At 45.4% G+C, this 26,600-nt stretch overlaps 1 protein-coding gene across 1 annotated transcript in view; it reads right to left on the bottom strand.

The window, feature by feature from the left end:
- Nucleotides 1-2,165, bottom strand: part of PAPPA (pappalysin 1) — a 182,085-nt gene extending 179,920 nt beyond the window's left edge. Inside the window, exon 1 of the mRNA XM_069031458.1 lies at nt 1,319-2,165. Coding sequence (XP_068887559.1) covers nt 1,319-1,715 — 397 coding nt within the window. The 5' untranslated portion in view covers nt 1,716-2,165. The remainder of the gene's footprint in view (nt 1-1,318) is intronic.
- Between the last annotated feature and the right edge of the window lie 24,435 nt (nt 2,166-26,600).

The raw sequence follows: 26,600 nt of genomic DNA, 5'->3' as shown, positions 1-26,600 counted from the left end.
CGGGGCTGGCGGGGCAGCCGCGCCACCGGCACGGGCAGCGCTGCCTCCTGCTAGGAAGTGACTCCACTTAAAGGGAAAGGGGAAATCCTCCCTGTCTCTTTAAGGCATCCTAGGACATGGAAACTTTGTACTTTCAGGGAATCTCCTTGCCAAAAGAGCTGTAAAACATGTCTTCCCCCCGCCCCCCAATACTCGTTTCTCTTTCTGACTTGTTTCCTTTTTTTTTTCCTTTATTTTTCTTTTTCTTTTTTTTTTTTTTTTTTTAAGGGCATTTCCATTTTCTATGACTTCCTTCAGAGCAAAGATGGATGTGGCGACATTTATAAGGGTTTGTAACCCTCCGAAAAGGATCCGATTTCACGACAACTTCGCTGCACTTTATCACTAAAGCGGGGAAAGGGCGGGAGGTGGCGGGAGGGAGGGAGGGGGAGAGGGCGCGAACGCGGGGAGAGGGACCCAAATTCAGGATGGGCTCATAAAATTTAAATAAGAAAAGTGCAATACTCCTTGTTATTATCCAGCTCAGACAGCTTAGACTGGTAGCTGCTTTGAGTACTAAATGATTTTATAGGGCTGTTTGACCTTAGAATCATTGATGTTACACTTGCCATTTCTAAGGGGAGACAAAAATACTCCACACATCCTCTAGCTGCAGTGCGAGTCCCAGCCGTAGCTGAGTGTCGAGGGGTTGGGAACTTTATAAACTCATTTGATTCATTTGAGGTTTCACAATAGCCAAAAAGTTCCTTTATAGCTTTTTGGAAACCACATGCTAACACTGCATCTAAAGAGCTAACAGCGGAGTACACTAAAAAGCCAATAAAACCAAGGAAATCGTAGGGGGACCTTAGATATGCGTTTCTTTGCAGCCACACACCCGTCACATACATTTCTTTCCATACATACAAACAAGCCACTTTCAAATGCTCTACTTACAGTTTTCCAACCTGAAAATTAGACAAAACCCCACCGTAAGAGCTGGCTCTTCTACCTGCACCTCAATCCGCGCACCCAGAGAGACAGAAACCACCCCAGGGCACTGCCATTTCCCCTAAGCAAAAGTTTACATAACTTTTCCTGCGAGCCTATACTTCCAGCCGGTCCGCAGAGCTCCGGGATCTCCCGGAATATCTGGCGGGGTGAAGGCAAGCCCAGCGTGTTCGCAGAGGCGCTGCCATCCCCCGTGCGCTGCGGGGCACTCCCGCGGGGCTGGGTGTGCACACCCCGCTCCCGGACACACGCACGCCTCCAGCCGCCTGCTCCGCCGGCTCCCGGCGCCGAGCGGGGATGCTGCACACAGGCACGGCCAGCTACCTACCTGCAATGACAGCCGGAGATCTCTGTCCTCCTTCGGCTTTCAGCCACACTTGCAAAGTGAAGGCATCTCGGGGCAGCTCAATGTCTGCCTTCAGCCGCAGCTGATCACCTTGGCCACTGAAATAGAGCGCCCTGCTCGGGGTAAGGGACTCCTCTTCGTCCTTTACCTCCCGCTGTTGCCTCCTGCGGGGGACATGCCCAGGCTCCAGCCCAGCAGTGGAGCGCCTTCCTCGGGCTAACCTGGTGGCACAGGTGCCCGGGGCAGTGTGGAGGAGCTGGCGGCTGTGCCTGGTGTCCCTTCGTGCCCTGCGGGAGCGCTCGTCCATCCCACATTCGGGTCCACTGGCTAGGGCTGTACAGAGAAGCGCAAGAGGCAGCAGCAAACTCCAGAGCTGCATTTCCAATCTTCCCCCCCCTTCTCCCCTGCAAATCCTCCCGATCTGCCAGCTTTGGGCTCCTCCTTGCCTTGACTTTCTTCTCTTGTTCACCCTTCTTGGTATTTGCTCTTTTTATAACCCTTCTCAGTTGCTTTTTCTTTTCTTTTTTTCTTTTTCTTTCTTTCTTTTTCCTGCTTATAGATTTTTTTTCTCCTTAAAACAAATAAAAATCAAATAAATCAAAACTCCTTCTTGGTTGAAATGTATTTCTCTGTTCTTCTCCTCTATCTGTCTTCTTCTCCTCTATTCCTCCACAGCTGGAATTCCTCTCTCTCTTCTTTTCTCTGCTGAATTTTCTTCCCTTTATTTTTTTCTTCTTAAAAAAAACACACACACACTCTCTCACACACACAAAACAAAACAAAAAACCAAAACAACCCCCCAGCTTTCTCCAGGACTCAGACCCACTGATTTCCCTCCCCCCAAAAGATGCTCTAATCTATTTATTTTTTTGGCCTCCTTTATAACATAAGCCACAACCCCCTCCTTCCCCCCAACCTCCCCCCCTCCCTTCTTCTCCACAAAATGAAAGAAAAGAGAAAAAGCCCCTCAGAAGATGAGTAAACAAGAATATGCTAATCTACTCTAGGGTGCTCCACCTTCCCAATTGAATGATTCCCATTAAAACTGCAGGGATCATGACTAATCAATCAGCTTGAAGGAGCAGATAGCTCCAGAGGTTCAAACACTTTTGCTGTTTTCCTTTTCCCCCCTTCTTTTCCTCTCCTCCTTTTTCCCCCTATCACTTCCCCCACCCTTATTTATTTTTTAAAGAAGACAATCAAGATGAATGGATCAATGTGACAAAAATCCTGCACCCCCCTTTTTGCAATCTCCCCAGCTTTCTTTCTCAGTCCAGTCCAAAACACACATTCTTATTTTTTTTTCTTGGCAAAAGAGAAAGCTATTTCTCCTCTCAGACTCCCCGTTGCACTTTGCTGGTAAACCTTATGCTCCTCTGCAGCACATAAAGAGTCTTGAAACTTGAGTCTCAGATATTTTTTTTAATTGCTTTCTTTCTTTCTCTCTTTTCCACACTCTCTCTCTCTTTCTCTAATTCCTTCTTTTCCTCTTATTATTTTCTCAAAGTTATGCAATCAGCCAAGCTCCCCCTTTTGTGGTCCCCCTCAGTGCAGTTGTGTGCAGCTAATCCAAATGTTGCATCAAAGGTCCCCATCGAATCATCAGGAGCTAGAAGGAGAGAAGCTTTTTGAAGAGCATTTGCCTTCCAGAAGCTGTAGCAACAGAGGAGGATTTGGCTTTTGAGTGCTCCAAAGACTCCTGGGTTATTTTTTGGAAATAATAATTTAAAAAAAAAAAAAAATCAATGATTAGTTTTATTGGTGGATTGAGTCAAAAAATCCTCTCTCAATATTTCTAATTTTTCAGCCTAAGGAATTCAGCTCCCCTGGTTTCCTTGGCTTAGTTGTAGCCACAGGTAAGCTCCTGGCTGCTTGCTGGTTTGTAGATCTCTGTTTCTGAGCTGGGACGTTTCTTTTTTTTTTTCCTCCTTTCTTTTTTTTTTTTTTTTAATATTTTTTTTTCACTCTTGAAAGATCTCAAAAGCTCCCCCTGATGGCAACAAAAAGGATTTTTCTAAGTCCTTAATCAGTGGAAACGACTTGGCAGTGGCGCTCACCGAGTGTCCGGGCCACTACTCCCCTCTGAAAAAATCCAGTAAAACCAAGAGAAATAACACCAAACTCGGCCACAAACCCAACCTCTCACCTCATCCTCTTCTTCCATCTCTAAACTGATGATTGTCACATCTTAATTTCCTATAAATTTTCAACAGGAATCACGCACCAGAGTTTTCCTGGGGCCAGCATCTTTCTGCTTCTGCAGACTCCCCTGCCAGCACCACTTAGTTCTGACAACTTCCACTTAAAATACACATTGTAACGCTAGTGAAAATCAAATTTTCCAATGAGAAACGTTAGTTGCACACTCACAAGTCTTCCAAAAGATGTTATTTTTAAGCTTCTTACTAATTTGAACACTCCACAATACACAATTGGCATTTTTGGGGATGCTGGGTTTGTCCATAAAGTCCCACCAGAAGTCGAGCAGAACCACAGCCTTACAGCCCCCCTCTATTCCCCAGCCCTTCCTCCACCACAGCTCTTCTTACCAGAAAGACAAAATACTGGTGACATCTACAAAGTTTTTATACAAGACCTCCAAGCCATTAAGCCTCTCAACAACCACAAGGAAATCTTTAACTGGGAAACAAACGGTACTAACTCCTATAAATGTCCCAAAGAACTCACAGGGATGTGAAAAAGACGCTTCTGTCTCTGTGCCTGCTTGGCAGAAACAATTTAAGATCAGAGCTAAGTGCTGCACTGCACTGTTCTCACTTAACACGTAGAGGACAGTGCAAATCAACCAAAAAATCCAAAAGTTTGAAGTGAACCTGTTCAGCTTCAGCAAGAGCTAAACCAGGAGGAGTCCTGCTGCCAGGACACTGATTTCTCCACTTGACAACTCCTCCAAGGTCCCTGGGAACTTTTCCACATGTCGAGTCTGGAGGAGCAGGCTCTTAAAATAATGCTGGTTCCAGTTTTTTTTTTCCAGGAGAAAAAAGCTAATTCTGTGAAATCGTGGTGTTTCTTAGGGACATCATGATTTGGCTAAAATCATCAAAGAAAATTACTGAAACACTTCAGTTTGATAGCACTGCGTCCTTTAATTTTGGACACGTTTGACCTTCTATCTCTTACAAAAGGGTTTCACTGTGACCAAATCACACTTCAGTGCATCAGCCTGCAGCTCCAGCAACAAATTCTGGGATATTCTTGCTGCAGAGGAAAAGCCCAGAGCTCTGCTTTCTGTACTTATGGAAGACAGAAGAAAGTATGGAAAGATGGGATTTACCTCTAGCCCACAAATTACATCTTTAATCAGTTTTATTCCTAAGACATAGTGAAAGCCTAGAGAAAATGTCTTATATAAACTCTAGACGTGATAGAAAATGAAGTGGAAGAGATTTAATTTTAGGAATAGTGAGTATATCTTGGATTCCTTAAGTCTGTGGGTCAGATCTAACTTCCCTGACCAGCTGAAATTCTCCCCTGCACAGACAGACATTTATTCTCTGCTTAAGCCAGTACTTAAATGATGTACAGACCTGGCAGAGAGGTTGCTGCCCAAGGAGAACAATCCTACCACTGCACTTGAGCGGAATATTCTCCTCGGGAAAGGGAGCAGGAGATTGTCTTGCATCTAGAGGTATTTTCATGAGAAGAAGGGAAAAGAAAAGCACCTAACCCTAGATACACATATAGAGACAAGATTTTTAAATAGATATTTATGACACTATGCCAAAAAATAGCATTGAGCTAAATGCTGTATGCAGTCATTAGAAGGAGAAATACTCAGCAGGAATCTTAGCTGAAGCTGCCAATACTCCCAGGTTCAAGACTGGAGCTGAGTGAATAAATCATAACAAATAATGGTTTTGTCAAATTTCGATTTTTTTTCCCCTCCTATTTGCAAGCAGACTGCGAAACCTCTCAAATATGTTTGAAATTACATGCCCATTTCTTCCTCGTCGTTAGTATTTCTCTGAGGCCAATTAGCACACAATTTGCTGTAATGTACACATTTTCACATTTGTTCTGTGTTAATTGGGCAAGGAAGTCACACAGCATTATTTTTGGCTCCCTGGGGGTCAGGTTTAATCACTCATGATACAGTAAAATTACTAATTTTACATATGATGGGAGTTTCCACGCTTGAAACTCTCCTTGCGAAAAGCGGCGCTGGCTCTTCAAATTACTCACACGAAGGTCAATTAAAAACAATATTTCTTGAAAGTTGAGCTGAAAAGTCTGCCAGATACGGCTGAATTGAGGCCCTGCTATTCTGGGTAAGTATTTGTGCATATTTGTCCTCACAGTGCACAACTCCATCAATCACAGCAGAGGTTTCATGGTCTTTACCCCTCACCGATATCCCAGTCAAGTCTCTCCCAACTTGGCTTGGGTTGAGGATGGCTGGAACACAATCCAACAGCTACTCTGCTCAGAATCAGACAGGGCCCAGACACCAGATTTTAACACAACGTGTTGGATTCAGGGCATATTTTATGCAATCAGCAGTGGTATGATTGGAATCACGCTGCCTCCACAGAACAGCACGGAATGAAACCCAAAGAGCTGAGACTAGCTTCAAAGAAAAGGGGCTTTGGGCATTCTGGGTTGTGGATCCCATGAAGTCCAGCACCTTTTAGGAGAAACAGAGCCACGTGCTTGGTGACATGATGGTGGTGCAGGGGTTGCATTGGGTGGAATGTGGCTACAGCTCCTCGTGAGCCTGAGGAAACGCTAATAAATGAAATGCTAATAACTGAAAAAACAACAGTGAAAACATGTGAAACATGTTCTGTCTTGGAAAAGACTTAATAGAAGACCTAACATGGACTCAGTGAAATTCCACCAGATTTTTCCATGTTTTCTCTATCTGTTGTTCCTCCTCTTATTTTAAACAGAATGATTAACAGTGTGTGTTCTGCCTCCGCTGCCTCACTCCGTACTGATAACAATCCTGATTTTAAGGATTTATAACTACTGCCTGCACACTCATCATTCCACAAAACTCCACTCACTTGAAATCACACCACCAGCCCTGTGTCACCTTTATTAGTGGATAAGAGACTCTTCTGCTGCTGGTCCCTCAGTTGTCCCTTATGTAAAGTACTCTGTTAATTTACATCAATAAAACAGCTTCATGTCAATTTGAAACACACCCTTTAATCCAGAAAAGTTTACGGAACAATTAAGAAGTGCAATAAATGACAATCAAGACTAACGCATAATTAATGACTTTATGAAGGTTTCAGTAATTTTATAAGGTAATTTGCAGTCAGTGGCTATAAATCCCTATTTAAACCTGGCATACCACTCTTTTTTGCCCTGCAGAGAGCTGTATTTCCTAACAATACTGATGCCTGTTTGCCTGGAATTCGGTTACTCTAGCCTTCAAATTTCCCTCATGAAATATCGTATTTCCAGAAAAAGTTACATATTCTCTGTATTTTTTTTTTTCACCACATTCTTGAAATACATTCTTGGGGGTGGGGCAAAAATCTCTGTTCTACACTGTGGTGAGAGTGATAAGCCACAGCAGATGATGTAAGCAAAGGGGCACAATCTTCAATTAAACCAAGTAAATGCTGATTAAATGCATGGACCCATTTTGATTTGGACTGCACGCTGTAATTCTGAGTGCTCAGGATGGGCTGTCCAGGTGAAACCCGGGCACTGAAATCCTGCCCTGATTGAAATCTTTGCTCAGGCATGAAGAGAGAACAACCATGACCTCACCTACATGGTGTCACTCCAAGGCCATGTCCCTGTGACCCCAAACATGCACGTGGGGGATGCACCAGGTTTATGGGAGCACCCCAGTGGGTCCCACAGGGTGAGTTTGGGACCAGACCCTTCACATCCCACTTCTCCAGGGCCACATCCTGATGTGGGAGAGCACCGGGCAGGTTCAAAACCAGCAGACTGTTGGGGGCAGCAAAATCACAGCCTAAAGCAAAAGATGCAGAGAGGAGGAAGGACCTCGTAGGTCTCAGCAAGCGCCCACAGCGCCCTGCCCAGCCAGCCCCACATCCCCCAGCCCAGGGCATCCCTGTGTGCCCTTGGCAGGCACAAGCTCCCAGCCCCCTCCCCAGGCCTTCCTGGCATTGCCCCTCTGTCAAAAGCACTGCTTGGAGCCACGTGCCCCTCTCACACAGGCTTAAAATCCCAGCAAGAACACAAAAACCTCTCTGCCTCGCTTTCCCCTCTCAGCTAAGGGGCCTAAAACAACGCCTCTTTTAAAAGTCTCTTCACCCAGAGATTTAAGATTCCCAGATGAAACCATGATGGTAACAGCCAGAGTTGCAGAACACTGTTTTTATCTCTTCTGCACTTTTCCCATGAGGAATTCTGGAGAGGCCATGGAAAAACAGGAAAAACCCTGTGGGGTGCATGAGGAGATCCCCTGGTTTTCCATAATGCAAGATGTGCTTTGTGGCTCCCAAACCATCTCACCTAAAAGCTCTACATCGTCCAGTATTTCTGGGGCTGGATGAGAAGCTGGAAGAGAATAAGACCTGGTTGGGAAGGAGCAGGGATCAAGACAAGCAGTCAACTGACCAGGAGGGAAAAAAAAAACTCCTGGTGATTTCCATCTCCTGGTGATTTGAAAACACTGGTAGCTGGTTTAGGGCTGGTAGGAGAGGGACCTCCTCTGAATGAATAAATGGCTTTATTCATCCCTGAGCACTGTCACTGTGTTTGGGCTCTCCTGAGAGAGCCGTATCCATGACAGGACCCACAAGCCCACCCTGACATCTGCTGGGGCCACCTCAAATCCATCTCTGGAATGCACAGTAGTAGCCAGGCTCCCACAGCAGCCAAGGCCAAACCGGGAGGATTTGTCAGAGAAAAGAAAAGACCATTTCACTGAACCAAAGATGTGTCTGACAGCACCCGGCACTCACATAACTCTGCAACTGAAAAAACGTGGTTTTGCTTTGTACCCAGGGGTGCCCTGGCTTTGTAAACACAGGGTGCATTGGCAGATGTTCCACCCGTGTATCCACACACAACCCACACCACTGCAGTCACTATTAATTACTCACCTCCCCACAGCAAGTCTCAGCCCAGAGGTCAAGGACTGGGTGAGCTCTGGAGCCTAAACCCTTCTCCTAGACCTCCTAATGTTTTCCCCACAAGATAAATAGCTTGCACGGGTGCAGAGAGAGAGGAGGGGGCTGCCTTGCAAAGGGACAGGGGGCCTCTGCTGGCTTCTACCTGTTCAGAAGATGCATGGGAGGTTATCACTCTCTCAGGGCTTTGCTCTGACATCTTCCTCGAGCCATACATCACTTTAAAAACATTAAAGAGAGAGAGGCCAGCATTAGATCTCCTGGAGGAGGAAGCCAGGAGAAACAATGGGGTGGCTCTCCAGTCCCCCACTCCAGGGTGGGCTCCCTCAGGCAGGGTGGCATCACTGGAGGAGAGGCGGGTCCAGGAGATGGGGCTGGAGAAGAGAGTTCTGCTTGTGCTCTTCTCTCAGAAGAGCCACACAAGTTGCTCTGAAAGCCAGAAGGGAAGTTTGGTGCTGGTACGTAGGAATAAACAGGGAGACACAAGGAGCAGGACTCAAACAGATGGAAATGCAAGGCTCAGGAATAATCTAGAAAATTCAAATACATCAGGCCATGCGTGATTTGGTATTCACAGGCAGCATCTTCAAGAAAGTTTAACATACCCAAATGTTTTCCCTAAACCATTATTCTGCTCCAAAGCCAGTAGTAACAGGATTAACAAAAGAGACCTGCCATGTCTTGCTATTGGAGATGATAATCAAGCAAATGATAAACAAATTGATCAAGAGAAAGACACCATGTGTCACCCTGCAGCAAGGAAGCCAAAAGACAGAATTCGGAGGAAAAGCTGCTCTGCATCTGAGAGCTATTCCCAGTGAAATGGGATTTCCCCTCTCTGCTTTCATTTGAATGGCATTTGAAAAACACAGCTGCAGAGTCCCATGCACACCAGGGATGGAGCCAAGAGGGGAACCCTCCCAGCCCGGCCGCCACCGCCCTCAGCAGCACATCTGAAGGGAGCAGCTCGTCCTGAATTCACAGCACTCGGAGCACAAGTCAACTCCTTCCCTCAAACCTTCCCAGACCTTCACAGGCATCTGATCCCCAGCAGCACTTGGGACCCTGAGATCCCCCATAAACCAGCAAAGGTCAGCTTCTGCCCCAAGCTGGCACAGGAAGCTCTCTCAGACCAAACTGCGCTCCTGGCACAGGAACTGACCTCTGCCAGCTGTGCATCATGCCTTAGGCCCGGAGCTCAGAGCAGGGCAGGATCTGGCATTGCAGAGTGAGGTGCCTGCCTGCCTGCCTGCAAGGTATAGCCAGTCCCTGCAGCCATGTGCTTAGCTCCAGAATTTGAAAAATCTCATAACTTTCTGTGTCACCCCCTTGCACCTGAAGCACCCCCTCCCCAGGCCTCCCTTCCTGATCCCAGCCATGCTGTCAAGCGTCCCCAGCCTCATTCCAGACTTGCACCCCAGCTGCTTCATCTTCCTGTGCCCCCCAATGCTCTGCCCCCAGAACCCAGAGATATTAATTGGTTTGTCAAAAGAAAGTTCAGGCAAGGATGTATTAAATCCAAGCATTCCACTCATACCTCCCGGGCTTCCCAGTGTAACTGAGATTCCTCAAATATAGTAAAAAACAAAACAAGACAAAACGGAGGACGGAAGAACCGAAAGAGTGGAAATAGAAACCAGCAGATGAAAAGCAGAAGGAAAAAGAAAACCAACAGCAAAACACAAATAAATTGGAGGACAGCCCTCACTAAAAGCTGCAGGTTGGGTTTTTTTTGGCTACAAATTCGGCATCAGTGGCCTCCTGTGATATGTCAGGGGATGAAATAAATACAATATAGCAAGCTTTACAGGAAACAATTGCCATATGTGAGGGTGGTGGCAGCCTGTGCTTTCCCCGCCACCCCCTATTGCTTTCGTCTGCACTAAAGCTGAGTTTAAACAAGTGAAATCCATCTCTATCTGTCTAAATGTATAAATACATTTTCAGCCAAGACCCACCACTGGCTGCAGTTGTATGGCAACTCTCAGTCGAGATGTCTAAGCAGGGTTTTGACTTTATCCCCCGCTCATTGTTAATGCATTTAACAGGATTTTCAAAAATTCCCTTTGCTCTCGGAGGTGATACCCGGGTCTCCAGTGAGACGTCGCAGATCCCTCTGATGCAGCACAGCTCAGTAGTGAGTGTCAGCCCCTGCTTGCCCACAAGCATAGAAAACCAGAAAACATCATATGGACAGCTATAAAAGCTGCAGAGAAGTAGATCTGAGAGAGCTACAACCTTGTTTGTGTCAGAGGAGATCTCCTGTATCCTTCTGTTAAAGCCGCTTGTTATTGCACGAGCACATCTGTGTGCAGAATTGGACACACTGCTGAAAAGGCAGCTCAGCTCTGCTGCTCAGGCAGGTAATTAAACCCATCAGTAAGTGAATGACCTGGTTAAGGATCTCAAGAAAATAGAAAATTCCTCAGGAGGCAAAAACTGGAATTGAAATATCAAAATTTATCCTGGAGCAAAAAATAGCCTCCTTTCATTCCTTTGCCACCAATGCTTTAAAAAAGGATGAGGAAAATGAAAAGTGCACCAAATAATACATGAAAACATTCTCCCCAACTAAATAGACATAGAAGCACAAAGCCCTGTATATATTCAATACTATTTTTAGAAAACATTTAAACCTACAGACTTCAAAATTAATGCTCCAAAGTACATTTCTATAGTGCAATACAAATCTCATTAAACTCCATAGTTCATAATATTTATAGAAGAAGGTACCCTTTGTTATTAAACGCTATAGGACCTGCCCAGAAAGGTTAGTGACTCTTTCTAGGATACCAAAAAAAACCTTTTCAGATCAGTTCATCTCTAAAAAAAGCTTGGGCTGATTTTAATTTGATCAGCCTTGAGTTGTTGTCAGAATAGTTTACTAAGCAGTTCCTAGGAAAGACAGGAAGGCTTTTTATGGACAAATTAAATCAATTTTGTTAGGAGTATTCACAATATTTCAGCCCTTAAAATGCCACGTGCTCCAATTCAGTGCACACTCTGTGGCAAGCAGGGTATTGCCAGCTTTTAATAGGAAAAGCTGCCTGTGGAATTCACAGCAATGACTTCATGGGGAATGTGGGGAACTTCCTCGCTGAAGGTGAGTGAGGTGATGAGTTCTGCTACACAGGTTGGGACAAATCAACCAAAATCAAGGTATGCTGGTGCCTACTTTTTCAGTTATGTCAGTGGAAGGGAGGAATTTGACTGGGAGGTGATATTTACATATTCCATGCTAATTTTCTACCAGGTCGCAGTGAGAGCTGGCCTTTGCTAACTCTGGCTGTACCTGACGAGGGGATGGAGCTGATCTGACCCTTTCTGATTGCCTTGTGTGGCACCATTTTTTGGAGAGCACCAAGAGCCTTCACTCCTCAAAACACCACCTAGAATCCACCTGAACATGGGAAGGACCTGGAGCTGCTGGAGAGAGGCCAGAGGAGGCTCTGGGGGATCAGAGGGATGGAGCAGCTCTGCTGGGAGGAAAGGCTGGGAGAGCTGGGATTGTTCAGCCTGGAGAGGAGAAGCTCCGGGGTGACCTCACTGTGGCCTTGCAGGGCCTGGAGGAGCCAACAAGGAACAGAGAGAGAGAGAGATTTTGTCAAGGACCTGGAGAGACAGGACAAGGGGGAATGGCTTCAAACTGACAGAGAGCAGGTTTAGATCAGATATTAGGAAGGAATTATTTATGCAGAGAGTTGTGAAGCCTTGGCACAGGGTGCCCAGAGAAGCTGTGGCTGCCCCTGGATCCCTGGAAGTTCCAAGGCCAGGTGGGATGGGGTTTGGAGCACCCAGGGATAGTGGGAGGTGTCTCTGCCCATGGAAGAGGGGTTGGGATTATATAATCTTTAGGGTGTCTTCCAACCCAAACCATTCTGCGATTTAGAGGGATCAGGGCAGAGATGCAGCAGACAAAAACATGTGCTGACATTTATGACACAATTTCAAGCCTCCATCCTATGTGTAGCATCTTCTGCCAGCACTAAATTCACCAAGGCTGCCACCAGAGAAATGCAATTGAAAACTGAGAAAGATTAGCAGGCTCAAGAACCAGTTCTTTAAACCGCATCCTATATTGGGGTTTTGTTTCCTCATTCCACCAGCTTACTTTTACTAAGGCTGATTGTAACAACAGCATGAAATTAAGAGAGGGAGAGGGAAAAAAAAGGGGGGGAAAAGGAAGAAAAAGCACTCTGTCTGTTTAGATTGGGTCACATTGTGAATTTAGGTTTCATTTTTCTCTTATTTTTTTGCAAAGATTGGCCTTAAGAAGAAACACATTTCTGGAATTGGGAACCTACAGCATGGTACAGCTTTCAAGACACCATGCCAAAGTGTCTCTTTAATTATTTTTTAGATGAATTTTCCTTGTTCTGAGCTAATGGGTAACAGACCATTTCACAAAATATTCCACATCCCTATTTATTCAGCAGAGAGCTTTTTCTAAGAGTTTTCAATGTGTTTAAAAAATATAGGCAGAAACTCCTTGGAAGAAATGCCTACAGGCTGTAGGCACCTTCTTCAGGTTCACTGGAGCCCCATTCAGCCCAGGACTTCTCATTTCAGCTGCAATTAAAGATTAAACTCAGGATGCTCAGGAGGCAACAGACCTGTTTGTGTTCCTGTTCCTTCACCACCCTGTTCCCAGAGAAAAACCCTGAGAGAGCTCCCAGAAACCACAGGTACAGCTTCAACAGCCCTTAAAAATGTACAAAATAAACCTGCCTGAGCTATTAAGATGTTTTTGATGTTGAAGATCACTGAGTGCATGAAAGTTGACAGATAGCCCTGAGCTGTCCTCAGCCAGAACAGCCATAAGAAACTCTGGAGCAAGGCATTTTTGGCTATAAGAGGCGCCAAGGTCCATGGCAGGAAGGACTGTGGGAAGCTGGCTGAGAAAACTGGTGCTGGGAAGCTCTCAGCTCCTCCAGGCTCAGCCTTAATCTTCAGGAAGCTCTGTCAGAGCACCACAAAGGCTTGGGGCACCTCAGGCAATAGGGATGTCCCAAACTGGTGTCGGATGCTGATGCTGGGGAGAGGGAGCCCCAAAGCCCCAGCCAGCCCCGCTCTGAGGGACAGGGTGGGATCCTCCTTCCGCAGGAAATACAACTTTTCTCTTACAGAAGCCCTTCCCAAAAGGGCTGCAGAAGCCAGCCTGCTTTTTGTTCTCAGTAATCACTTTACCAATATTTCAAAGGCATTATGTAACTGAAACAGTGTAAAGTTATTGCTACCGACATTGTCAATAAATCATTAACATTTCTTAACAGGAACAGCACGACTGTTCATGTCATGGCTGTCTCATTCACTTTCAAATCAAAGCTTTCAAATTAAATATTCATTTAATATTAAAATATTAATGCAGTCCCACTGTTTCTGTAATATTAATTTCTTATGGCATTTCCAGGCAAATGCATATATTATAAACTTCATCTCCCACAGGAGATCCCTCAGCCTTCCCTTTCCTTCTTTCAGCATTATCCTGATCCCGGGCCAGGAAGGGACTTTGAGAGAAGGAGGGGCTGCCTGATGAAGGGGAAGCAAGGTGGATAATTTAACTTAAAGTACCCCATTCCTCCCCTCCCACACAACCTCCCCACCCTTAGATCAGGATATCGAAGGCTGCCATTATATCTCCCGCCTCCAGAATGAGTCATTCGTACATTCAGCAATTCCTGTTGGAAAAACAGTGAATGCCTCTGTCACCAGAGCCCATTACAGAAATTAAACTTCGCAGATCATCAGGGAGGGGCAAGATTTGAAGCATTTCAAGGCGCACTCCTGGTCTCCCCAGGCTCGGTAAGAGAAGAATTGATTTGACAATAAGCTTTTACAGCCTTAATGCCTATGGTAGCAGCACACACACACCCGGGTGGGAAGCAGGTCAGAGGAACTCAGCACTGCTCTCCTGGATATTCTCTTCCCTTTTTTTCTTTCTGGTTTTTTGGTTTTGGGTTTTTTCCCCCAGTGGTTCATCTCAGGCAAAATGACACTGACTGGAAATCCACAGAGGCTCTTCCATGGCTGTACCACGGCTCTCGCTAAGGCTCGCACGAAGAGCACCCCTTGTCCATCTGGCTCCTGCTGGGTGTCCCTGCATGAGGCTCCCCGGACACCCCGAGCTGTCAGGGAACCTGTGGCACCCCCAAGGAAAGCTTGGGGCTGTCAAGAGTTTCACTCTGTAGGAAATAATTCTGCTTGGGAGGATCCAAAGGAGAAGTCAAGAATATTCACTGACAATTTGCCAGAACAAAGCCCCTCTCAGAACAGCTGATTTTCTGCACAGTTGTGCTGGTTTGGGCTGGGGGGAGTTAATTTTTCTCATAGTAGCTGGTATGGGGCTGTGTTTTGGATTTGTGCTGGAAACAGCATCAATAACTCAGGGAAAACTTTTTTATTTGTTGCTGCTGAGCAGCAATTATCCACCAAGGCCTTTTTTACACTTCTACTCTTTTCCACAGAGGCTTTTTCTGCCTCTCACCCCACAAGTAGAAAGAGGGGGGGTGCACAAGGAGTCGGGGGGACACACCCCAAGGGACATCCCACAGCACATGGCCTCGTGCTCAGCATAAAGCTGGGGCAGAAGGAGGAAGAAGGGAACACTCAGAGTGACGATGTTTGTCTTCTCCTTATACACCCCAGGGCGCTGCTGTCCTGGGAATGCCGAACCCCCGCCTGGGATGGGCACAAATTCCTCGGTTTGCTTTGCTTGTCTGCATGGCTTTTGCTTTACCTATTAACTGTCTGTGTCTCAGCCCACAAGTTCTCTCACTTTTCCTCTTCCCGTTCTCCCCCCAGTCCCAGCATGGGGCTGGGAGGGAGTGGCTGTGTGGGGCCGGGTTGCCAGCTGGGGTTAAACCACAACAGTTTACTATAATTACTTCTGCTGCCTGGAGCTTCCTTATGCCTCCTCCTGAGACCATTAAACCTACGCTGCTCTTCTTCAGAGCAAGGAATAAAAGCTCTTCAGCCTTCAGTCTCCTTGGTATTTTCTCTCACTGTTTCCTTCCCCACTCATGAGACATCTTGGGGTTTGTTTAGGGATTTGGGTTGGTTGGTTGAGAGGGCCGTGTTGCTTTTTTAAACCAAGTATATAAACTCTGCATAAAAATTCATTCACTTGCATTCTTCAGGGGAAGGGAAATTATTTCTCGTCTCAATTTGCCTATGGCCCCCCATCTCTGCATTGTTTCATGGCCCGTGGGGTCTCCAAGACAGGGGTAGCATTATCAAGGCTCAACAGCAGCTTCTGACAGGAGTAGACACAGGTTGCAACTGAAATACTCTGCTGGATTTCAGATTAGTTGTTGGTTGCTGACTTTAAAATGAGGGGAGATGTATAGAATCCTAAAATGGTTTGGGTTGGAAGGGACCTTAAAGACTATCTAATTCCAACCCCTCTGCCACGGGCAGGGACAACTCCCACCATCTCAGGCTGCTCCAAGCCCTGTCCAACCTGGCCTTGGGCACTACCAGGGATCCAGGGGCAGCCACAGCTGCTCTGGGCACCCTGTGCCAGGGCCTGCCCACCCTCCCAGGGAAGAAAAAATTCCTTATTCAATAAGAAGAGCAGGAGGTGCTGTGATGGAGGTATCACATCTCTGCCTCCTTCCAATCCTGCTACATGCCAAGACTTTGTGTCTGGATATTCCTGGCCTGAGTGCTCAATGGGATTACAAGAGCCACTTTCTCAGTTTATTCTGAATACAAGAAAATCTGTTTGCTCAAAAGTGTTCCTGCCTTTCTTTGAGGTTTGTCATCAGAAGACACATTGCAGAAGCCATTTCATCACTTAGGATTAAACCCACAAAGGACTATCTTTGACAGTGCTAACTTTGGGTATTCTTATCTCTGAGAGAAGAGTCTGGAAGCTTGGTCTACCTAAGGGTTCTTCTGCTTATCAATCTTTTTTTCCATGTAAATCCCATACAGAGATCATCTTTGGAAACTGCATTCTTGGTACAGAAACTAATGGCATGACCAATAAACTTAATATTGGAATTGTGTATTCTTAAATTCCCATGAATCACATCCCAGGGTACCGCCATCAGCTCAGAAGAAGCAGAGAAGCCCATCAGTTCAGTCAGGAAATACCTCCCCCAGCCACCCTCCCTCCTCTCACAGCCCTGCCCCTCTCCCTCCCCTCCTAGCAGCCCCCTCCCACTAACCCCATCCTTCTCCACTCCTGCCAAAATTGGTTCTTCCACATCCAACCCCAACTCCATCATTCACCTCTCCTCTTCTTTCCCATTCTCTAATTGCATCCTTCAACTCCTGTATTGTCCAACTCCTCCACATCCATTTTCCTTCTCCCACTACTCTCACTTTCCGTTCTACCCCCCTCATCCTTCCCACTTGTAAGTGGTACCTGTCCTTCTTTAGGTGCCACTTTGCCCTTTCTCCCTCCAAATCAGCATCCAGCCCCTGGAAGCACTCCCTTCCTATTTTACCTTCTCCCTGTAAAATTTTTCCTGATTTTTTTTTTCCTTTTTTTTTTTTTTTTTAAGGATGCTCCATAAAAATAAACTATCTTCTTTTTTGAAAGTCCCTGTGACCATTAAACCACCACACTCAGCAGTGAGTTTTTACAGCTCCTCATAAAGCCTCCTGCAGTCCCATTATTGTTGACTGAGGGAATAAAACATGGTTCAAAAATAATCCCAACTGTCTCCCATTACTGATTCCCTCCTGTGCTTCTTAACCAGTTAAAAAAAAAAAATCAACATATTAGAAGCACTCTGTCCCTGGATTTCAGAGCAGTGCCCAAAGGGGACAGGGGAAGGGAGAAGAGAGCCTGCAGGGCAAGTCCTGAATCCACCATGGTGATTACCAGTCCTTGCCCAACACAGGCAGCAGATAAAACACTCCCAACCACTTCCCTTGTCCTGCACCACAGAGGTGTCCAGTCAAACCCCTGCCTCCCACCAGGACACCTTGGAGTGTGTCCGATCTGTTCTTTTGGCCAGAGATCATGGAGGGGAAGGGACTCAAGAAACTGTAAAGGAGAGAAAGCACAGGAACAGCTTCAGGCACCGAGGACAATGCTGGAAGAGGCCCCAGGCTTGGCTTCGGGAGCAGGTGGCCAAAGGCAGCGCTCCATGGATGTGTTTTGGGATGGGTGAGCAGGAGGAAGTGACACAAACACGAAGGGTGAGTCAGAGCCACACCTCACAAGGGGCTGTCCCCAACCTCTGCGACTGCTGTGCGCAAGGCTCTGGCCTTAGCAGGAGTTTTCTGGATTGTGGCCAACGAAGGGATTGCTGTGAAGAACATTAGGTGTAACAGGATGTTTTCCCAGAAAGGGCTAAAGGCACAAGTTATGTCATTGCTTTGACTTCCTTTCTTCCACACCTCCACCAGGGATGAAAATGGATCCCAAGGTGGGAAAAAACTTTGAACATGCCGTCAGCAGCTGACTCTCCCTCTTTTTGAACGAGTTATTTAGGAGTACTAATAATTGCATTAGGGATGAGCACATTTCCCGGCTCTCCAGCTCTCTCTCCTTCCCTAATGCTGACGCTCCAAATAGACTGTTAGAGAGTTATACCATTACTAGATTAAAAGGATGTCACAGGCAGCTTTGATGATAAATTCAAGTGATTATATTAACTGAAAAAAACCCTCTCTAAAGTAATGATGTTGGCTTTATAACATTATTCTCTGCAGTTGTGGCAGAGAGCAGGAGGGTGATAGACCCATATCAGAAGGTGGGTAACGCCAGCCCAAAGTTTCTTCTAGAATCACAGAACAATTAAGGTTGGAAAAGACCTCCAGGATCAAGTCCAAACTTTGACCAAACACTCTTTTGCCCACTAAACCCTATCCCAAAGTGCCACATCCACTCCATTTTTGAACACTTCTAAGGATGATGACTCCACCACTTCCCTGGGCAGCCTTTTCCAACATTAACCATTCTTCCAGTGAAGAAAATTTTCCTAATATCCAACCTGAACCTTCCATGGTGCAACTTGAGGCCATTTCCCTTTGTCTTATCACTAGCTGCCTGGGAGAAGACTGATTAAAGATAAGCAAAAAGTGAAATCTTTAACCAATTTGTCACTTCTGAGTGATTTCTCTGCAAAGGCAAAACACAGCCCCTCTCTGCAAAGTGTATTTTAACAATAAATATGATGGGCAGACACCATTTTGAGCAGGAACATTTCTTCCCAACACTTGGGAGTGAGGGGCTGTTCCCTACCTTTGTTCTCTAGTTTGCTTACCCTTATATGAGAATAAGGACATTTTCCTTAGATCACTTACAAGCCCCCAGAAGTTCAGAATTTTTGAAGGACCATCCCCAAAATTCAGATGTTTTGCTGCCTCTGCCATAGGCTCTCCACAATTCTTCAAAATTCAGAGGAGGGCAGAAAACCTTTCCTTGGATTTATGTCCTACACCTGGTTGAACTCTGACATCATCAAAACAGCCCCTGACATTTTGACATTCCGGGTGCTGTGAAGCCAGGAATTGCAGTGGCCTTGGAAGATGAAGCTTTCTGCAAAGGATAAGGTGAATCTCCTCTAAAACACAAAGTAAATTAAAGCAAAGATTTGGGGAAAAAGTTACATTTCCTTTCTCCAAACTTGTATCAGCTATCCTTAGCTGGCAGCCTGCAAGAAAAACAAGTTTAGACCTTCCTCCTGTGTTCTGTGTGAGCTCAGTGTAGGTTAGGGATGATGATGATGATCCACACAAAGCTGCCGTGGCAGAGCTGTAAGAGTTACTGCAGCAATGAGTGGCTACTACCCAAGAGAAAGTAGTGAACTGTGAGCTATCAACAAATACCAGCAGAGATTTTTACAGTATTGGTTAGGAAGATTGGATTTTATAGCCAGGTAATGCCAAATGTCTATTTGCATCAGAGCCTGACACTTCCCACAGTGCCCAACGTCACAGTCCCCAAGACTCTCCATTTTTTCTTTTCTCAGTTTTTTGCCTCATCATGGTTTAAAAGCCCGGCCATCTGTTGCAATTACAGCACTGAATTACACCACCACAGATGGGAGAAAATTCAGAAGGCTGCAGAGTCAAGATTTCAGTGATTAGGAAATCCCTGAATTGTGCTTGACTAAAATTAGCTCCCCACACTACAGCGACATCACCAACGCTACAATCACGGGCTCTGTTATCACCTCGTCCTTAGGGCTGCCCCACTCCCTGCACAGACCCCTGCTCCAGGAGTGGGCTGCAGAGCAAATGAAGCTGCTTTTGGCACGTGAACATGGACAGGAGGCTCTTCCTCTGCCATGCACTGATAATTCAGGAGCAGGGGCTCCAGAACCAGGCAACAATGCACAGTTGGAGGATTAGCTGCAGATTTAGGATGAGAGAAATGCACATCACAGGACTGAGGCGCCCACATCCTACTAACAAATGTCAAGTATTTTTGTGTGGATGTTTGAGGGTTTCACATTCAAACAGCTGTGAGTTTGTTTGGGCTTTTTTTAATGGGCAATACAAAATAATTTCCTCCCAATTTGTTCCTGGAAAGAGAAGATGACTTTGGCTCAAATGTTTAAAGAGATGAACCAGAAGGAAAAATTTCAGCCTGCATGAGTAACTGAAAGAAAGTCCTAGTTTTAGATTGACAGCACTAGAAAATCATAACCTTGGCCATTGTCCTGCACCTGGCCTGTGCTCAGAAGCAGCTACACCTGAGAGCATTTGTTTTAATTTAGGTTTGGGGCTTTGCTTTGGTTTTGTTGGGAGTTTTAAGCTGTAAGTGGAATTCTGGACCATTCACAATTCCTCTTGAAGCTATATAATATTAAACTAATAGTTCTGGCCAAAAGAGATGAAAATTAAGAGAAAATAAAAGCTTTTGAAAGAGTCCCAATATTTCAGTTCCAACTTTTCACAGCGATGGGAATCAGTTTTTCACTCCATATGAAGTTTGGAGACCAAATTTACCTCCATTTATGCTTATAGCACTGAACACCTACATTCAATGCTTTATTTGGAGCTACACAAAAATTGTTGTCTAACCTGATGCCCTCCATATCTTGAGGGAGAGGCACTTCACGAGGTGGCAAAGACAAGAGGCCATTGCATCAAATATTAGCAGAACTCTTCTGCAGGCTGAAACCTTTTCAAGATCTACAGGAGCCTCTAACATGTTTTTGGACACAGGGAGAGGGAAATATTTCCAAGACTCTGGTTATCTGATGCTCTGTTTTCCCTCTTTGGGTGTGGTTTGGAAGATGCTTTCCAGAGGCATCCCCCTCAATCCTGCACTCACTGCTGTCTGCATTAACACCTCCATATTTGGCTAAATTGCTGGTCCAAGGTACTTTCTGGAAGTTAGTTTTCCACTCCTGACTTCCACAGTGGAAGGTGTCCCTGCCCATGGCAGGGGCTGGAATGAGATGATCTTTAAGATCCCTTCCAACCCAAACCATTCCTTGACTTGCAGCACTGACTGTTCTCTGCAAGGGCATTTTGGTTCCTCTCTGGGAAGCTTCCAGGAGACTGGGGAAAAGATGTTCATTAAAAACATGTCAGTGTGGTGTTTGGCCTGTCCTTGGAGCAGCCCAGAAGTCTTTTATTTCAGGGGTAGTTTCTTGTCTTCCAAAAGCTACATCAGAAGTTATTTCTTTTTTTTCTCTCTGGGAGGGTAGAAATTTCCCAAATTCACTGATTATCTCCATCATCTTGATTCTAATTTGAGCTGTTTATTAACGGAGGCATCTGTCACCTTGTGGAAGAGAGCTCAGTGACACACTGAGGGAGGATGCTCCTTCCCTTTGCCACGCAGGAAGCACTGGTCAGATTGTGCTCCACTATCAATGCCCTCAGTTTCTTTTTCAGGACAAACTATAAAATTTTCCAGCAAGTGCACTCTTATAAGTTTGTTTGCTAAGTGGAGTGGTGTTGCCTCCCTCCTTGATTATGGTGATATAAAAGTGTTTTTGTTTTAAATGAAAAACCAAATGGAATAGATTCCCCAGCCTTCCAACCCTCACAGGCACCTTTGGTAGGAGGTTTATCACTCAGCAAGGGTGAAGGGGAGGAAATAACTTTTTTGGATGCCCCTTGTTATGCTATGGACAGCTGATCATGATACAAGATAATCCACAATGAATTATTTCTGACAATGTTTTACAAAAGTGCCACAGTGGTATGCAAGTCAGAAAAGAGCTCTAAGCCAAATCCCTAGAAAACATAAGTCGATTTATACTGCAGAAAATGCCCCTTTGTCTGTAGCTCAAGGAATTTTTACGCCAAATCATTTCATGGAGAAGTTTGGGCTTTTTTTTGTGTTGCTGGACAAGTTACTTTGGGATAGTTTTGCTGATTCCTGTATAAGAGGAGCCTCATGATCAGAGCCAGTCTCCACCCCGTATCCAGCTGTGCCCAGCAAAAGGACCAGAAGGTTCACCCACATGACAGAACAACAGATGAGACCTAAGGTAAACCAAAGCCCTCTGCTTTTTATCCCAAAGGAAAAATGAGCCAAATACCTGCAACAGGGTGTGGCTTTTGGCATGGCAGCCCCCAGGGAATGGATTCCATGTTTCCCCACCAACTCTCCATCACCAGCCACACATCCATTCCTACCTGTCACCTTCTGCTAGATCCATACCCAAAAAGTGTGTGAGTGCCCATGGAATGCCATGGGCACCCCGCTTCTGGGAGTTTAGATGAACAACCCTATTTCACAGGCAGAGTCAAAAGAAAGCTCTACCTACTTCTCTCATCTGAGACTGTAAGGAACATTCAGAGTGGGGTTTCTTATCTCCCAAACATTCCGAGGCCTGGCCTGAAGGACATGGGCTCTGTCTCCTTGAAATAGCACACAGTGTATTACATCAGGCTCCTGCCTGTCCCAGGCTGAACTACAGAGTAACTGGAGAATGGAAAAATGCTGCCAGCACCCAAGTTGCCTGTTGCCACCTCCCACTGTAAGCTCCTTATCTGGGAAATGCCTCGTGAATCGCATGGCTGAGTTTCAACTGATGAGCCACTGCCCCTTCTGGTGCCCGTCCTGCCCAAAACTGCCCCCCACGGCATCAGAGCTGACCCCAGGCAGGACAGTCCTGACCCCACAACCCCGTAGGAGGAGGGACAGGGTGAAGGGACAGCTCTGTGGAGGAGGATTGCCCTTTCTGGGCTTTCATAGCTTTGCGTGTAACGCACCAGGATTCTGATAAGGAGGGAGGGGGAATGGCTATTTTGCCATCAGATGGAATAAAATTAGCTTAGGTGAGTAAGGGTGTCTGGCTGGCAGGCAGCCTATTTCAAATACAGCCCAGTGAGCTCAGCTCCACGGCCAAGAAAACAGTGGGATTTGTATTTTAAAGTGCTTCGTTAGATCAAGTGCTCGTAGCCAAAGCCGAGAGAAGTCAGAGGGGGAGGAATGGGGTGGTGGCAGCTGGGAGTCTGGCAGCTGTGTGATCTCTGGGGGCTACAAATGAACATGTAAATTTCTATATTAAGCAGCAAAAGCATCTATTAGAGTAAAATTGCTCCAGCTTAATTGTTAGATAGGCATGTTTGTTAAAATACAATTTAGGCAAGATCGTATCGTTCTTCCTCACTCAGGAGCGTATTCTCGATAACGTCGTTTGTCAGCAACTGCCTATTATGTTAAATAGCTGAGGAATTGCTGGATATCTTTCTGCTTAGATAATAACATTAAAGTTTCTTGAAGCATTTTAGAAGTCTGACTAATCTCGCTGTCTCTCTATTTTATTTTTCTAAAGTGAATTTAGTGCTGGTGAAAGGTTCCAGATTGACAGCCCTGGAGACAGGAGCTGATTGCTTATCCACATAATAGGTACAGTCCAGACAGCTGCAGTGCACGCACGGCTCCCTCCCAGCCACAGGCTCTGGTTCCTGCACCTTGCAGTCATTTTGAACACTGGAGAGTGACTTCAAGGCACTGCTGGATGGGTGATGGTGGTGGGCGCTCACACAGGGCATCCATGGTCTTGTCAGGTTAACCTTCTTAGGTTTCCTTTACAGACAGTTATTTATTATTGTGTATATATTTATATAATGATTCACCATCCAGAAAAGCCAGCAGGAGCCTAACTTTGTCTTATCCATCTCCTTTTGACCACTAAGGGAGCCTTGGGACTTCAGGCTCACAAAGCTCTGTCTACGTGGCTCACTCAGACTCACAGGGAGTCTCTGTGCCTCACTGACTGTTTGGGGACTGACAACTTTTGTGCCTTTCACCACTTGCAAGCAAACAGCCACGACCTCAAACCAGTCTTGAAGCCCAGGCCTTGAGAAATACCTGCAGCTGAGAATGGGCAAAGGCATGGAAAACAGTCTTTGGTCGAAACTGCCTAAAAGTTGGAAAAGAGTCTTTGGTTAAAGCTGCCTAAAAGTGCAACAACCGCAGCCAGACAAATGACAGGGGATTTGTTTGCTTCTGACACATCCAGAGCTGAAACCACCTGGATGCCCAGACAATCATCTGCTGGCAACAACGTTCAGACACCAACAACCCAAGATGCCTTTGAATGACAAACTGGTTACAGGAAACCTAACGGTATGTGCTGCTAAAGCTGTCCAAGTCCCTGACTCACAATCTCTCTCGCCATTCAGCTCTCATTCCTGGGCATTCCCTCGTACTGAAAGATGGATGCAGTCATGAGAACAATATCACCCTGCAGGAGACACCACAGCTTGTGGGAAAGTACTTGGTTAAAGGTGAAAGGTAGAAAAGGCATTTCTGGAAAATGCATTGAGCTAGGAAAGTCCTCTTTACAAATGGCCCTGACACATTTTCTCCTGCTGGCAGCGCTGGAAGGTCTACTTTGGCAAATCCTACTCCATCATGCAATCAGTTAGAGTGAATCCATGCAGAGCATGCAGCAAACAGGCTAAGAAAGCAGCACATCTAAGCAATTTGGGTGGATCTAAATGCTATTTCAACTAAATGAGGGGGATTTTTCATTTTGCTGTCATTCCTGTTCTCATTTGTAGAAATGTTTTCTCTCTTTGGATAGCAACATGGCAAGCAAAGAGGTGATGAACTGAACCAGGCAATGGCTTCTTCACTGAGGACAAGGCCTTTCCTCTCTCCAGTCAGCTGCCTCCAAGCATCCACATCCAAGCTCAGTATTAGCAAGTCATTTCTGTAATGAATTAGGGCAGTTTCCGGCATCAAATCCTTGTGACAGCCAGGGTGAAAAGCAGTCCTAGGGACAGCCATGCTAGATAAATGACCTTTACTCAACAATTCTTAGGTTGCTCTTGAGAAACTGCAATTGTTGGAGGAGGGAGGAGGGAGGAGGATAAACCACAAGCCTCAACAAGGAGAAAGGATTTACACAATAGTTCCTTGTTTTCCAAAATTTCCCCAAACAAACATCACAGTGGCAAAGTCTATACTTTCATTTCATACTCTTTTGGCTCTCAGAGGGGGAATATCTACATCCCAGTCTTGTAAAGGTGCATGTACACTCTGAATATGTACCTTATGATTGCTGCTTCTTGCAGCTACTCCCAGAGTGCAGAGCTTTGTTTACACACAAAAGCCTTTACAGAATTGGGGGTTTGTGTTCTTCTGTGCTTATTCAAATGCAATCAGACATTATCAGTTTCATTTCCTACCACTGGAACATTACAATTGCAAATAATTTCTCTTTCATCCCAAATATTGACTATTTCAAGGCACAGAGTGAAACTGCAAACATTGGAGTTATAACTCTAAAGAGCACACACATCATAAGAGCAACGAGCTGAGCTCAATCCAGCCCCAAAATTGATTTGGCTTCCACACTTTTGCAAATTAAGTTACATATTTCCATGCTCAAGTGAAAAAACCAACATGTAACTTTAATGCTTAATATTTAAACAAAGTGCTTGATGTTTACACACTAAGTTCTTTTTTCTTTTTCTAAATTTAAGCATTTGCCTAAGTTAGACAGAAAATAGTAAGAGGTGAACCTCAAACCATTGGAAGGTTGGGTCCAGTTCAGAAGCTTATCCAAACCCCTTCTCTGTTTGAAAAACATTGGCTTGAAAACTTGCAAGAACATGAGTCATCTGGATGTCACTCTGACTTATTATAGACCATCAGACTTTGAGAGATGGTCCTCAAGTCCTTTCTGATCACCAGTTTGGCTATTGCTTTCAAGTTTAATGATGCTGAGTCACACCAATGATAAAATCTTCTAGAAAACCACTTTTGTCTGTCGGCAGAGCCACAGCCAAATGAGGTCTGTCTGAGCCATGCCCTGGTTTGCTCCCATCTCAGCCTATTCCAGTCCACCCTGGAACATTCCCCAAGGCCGTGGCTGATGCAGACGTGATACAAAATTAATAGATCTGCATTGGACTCCCCAGTCCTGCTGTCACCAAGGGTATTCCAGAAAGGCCCTAAGATTTTACCTGCAGCACCTCTCTGTCAGTTCAGTTTATGTTAAGAGCCACAGGAAAAAAAACATCAAATCAAACGTTGTGGCTGATGCAAGACGTAGATGTGCAAGTGTTACATGAAACGATGAACAACTACATTCACCCCAACTACACCCCAGGGCTGGGCAGTGCACCATGAGAACAGTTTTTCTCCAAACTGAATGTGTGTCCTCTCTGAGGAGAAACCTTCATGGTCTTATCTCTAGACACTGTCCAAAAACATCACATGGACCTCTTGTTCTGTTAAAACTCACCAGTAACCCAGCAGGTTGAGGCATCCCATCTCTCTTTATCTGTTTATTGTAGGATGATGTGATCCACCATGAAAATCACAGCAGCCCTCATACACCAATAAACAATTGAAATATTCTTAGCTCAGTGGTCCAGGAATAACAACCATTCTTATCATTGAGAGATAAAGGGAGACAAGAAAAGATAATGAGAGGATAACCAGGGTTTCTGGAGCCTAAGCAAAGCTTGATACCGCTCAAAGTTTCAGTCAATCCAAGCTCTTCTTCTGCTTTAGTCTAAGTGAAAATAAACCTGAGTGCCACTGAGTTCATATAAACCAAATCCATCAGAGAAGAGAATGTTTTGCAGAGAACAGTAAAGCCTGATTCTTAAAAAAAAACAACCAAAACAAAAAAATCCTGTTTATGCTCCTTAAAGACTGCATTCAAGTCCATCAATGTTAACAGAACCTTCACTGACTTTATCACCCTTTCCATCAAAATTTTCCTTCCTGGAATTACCTAACTGGCACCCAGGCCAGCCTCACCTCTTGCTGTTGTTCATTTTAGGGCAGA

This window comes from Aphelocoma coerulescens, chromosome 17 (genome assembly GCF_041296385.1).
Source record: "Aphelocoma coerulescens isolate FSJ_1873_10779 chromosome 17, UR_Acoe_1.0, whole genome shotgun sequence".
NCBI lineage: Eukaryota > Metazoa > Chordata > Aves > Passeriformes > Corvidae > Aphelocoma > Aphelocoma coerulescens.
Note: the sequence above shows the minus strand (reverse complement) of the source record. Positions and strands in the feature narration are given on the sequence as shown.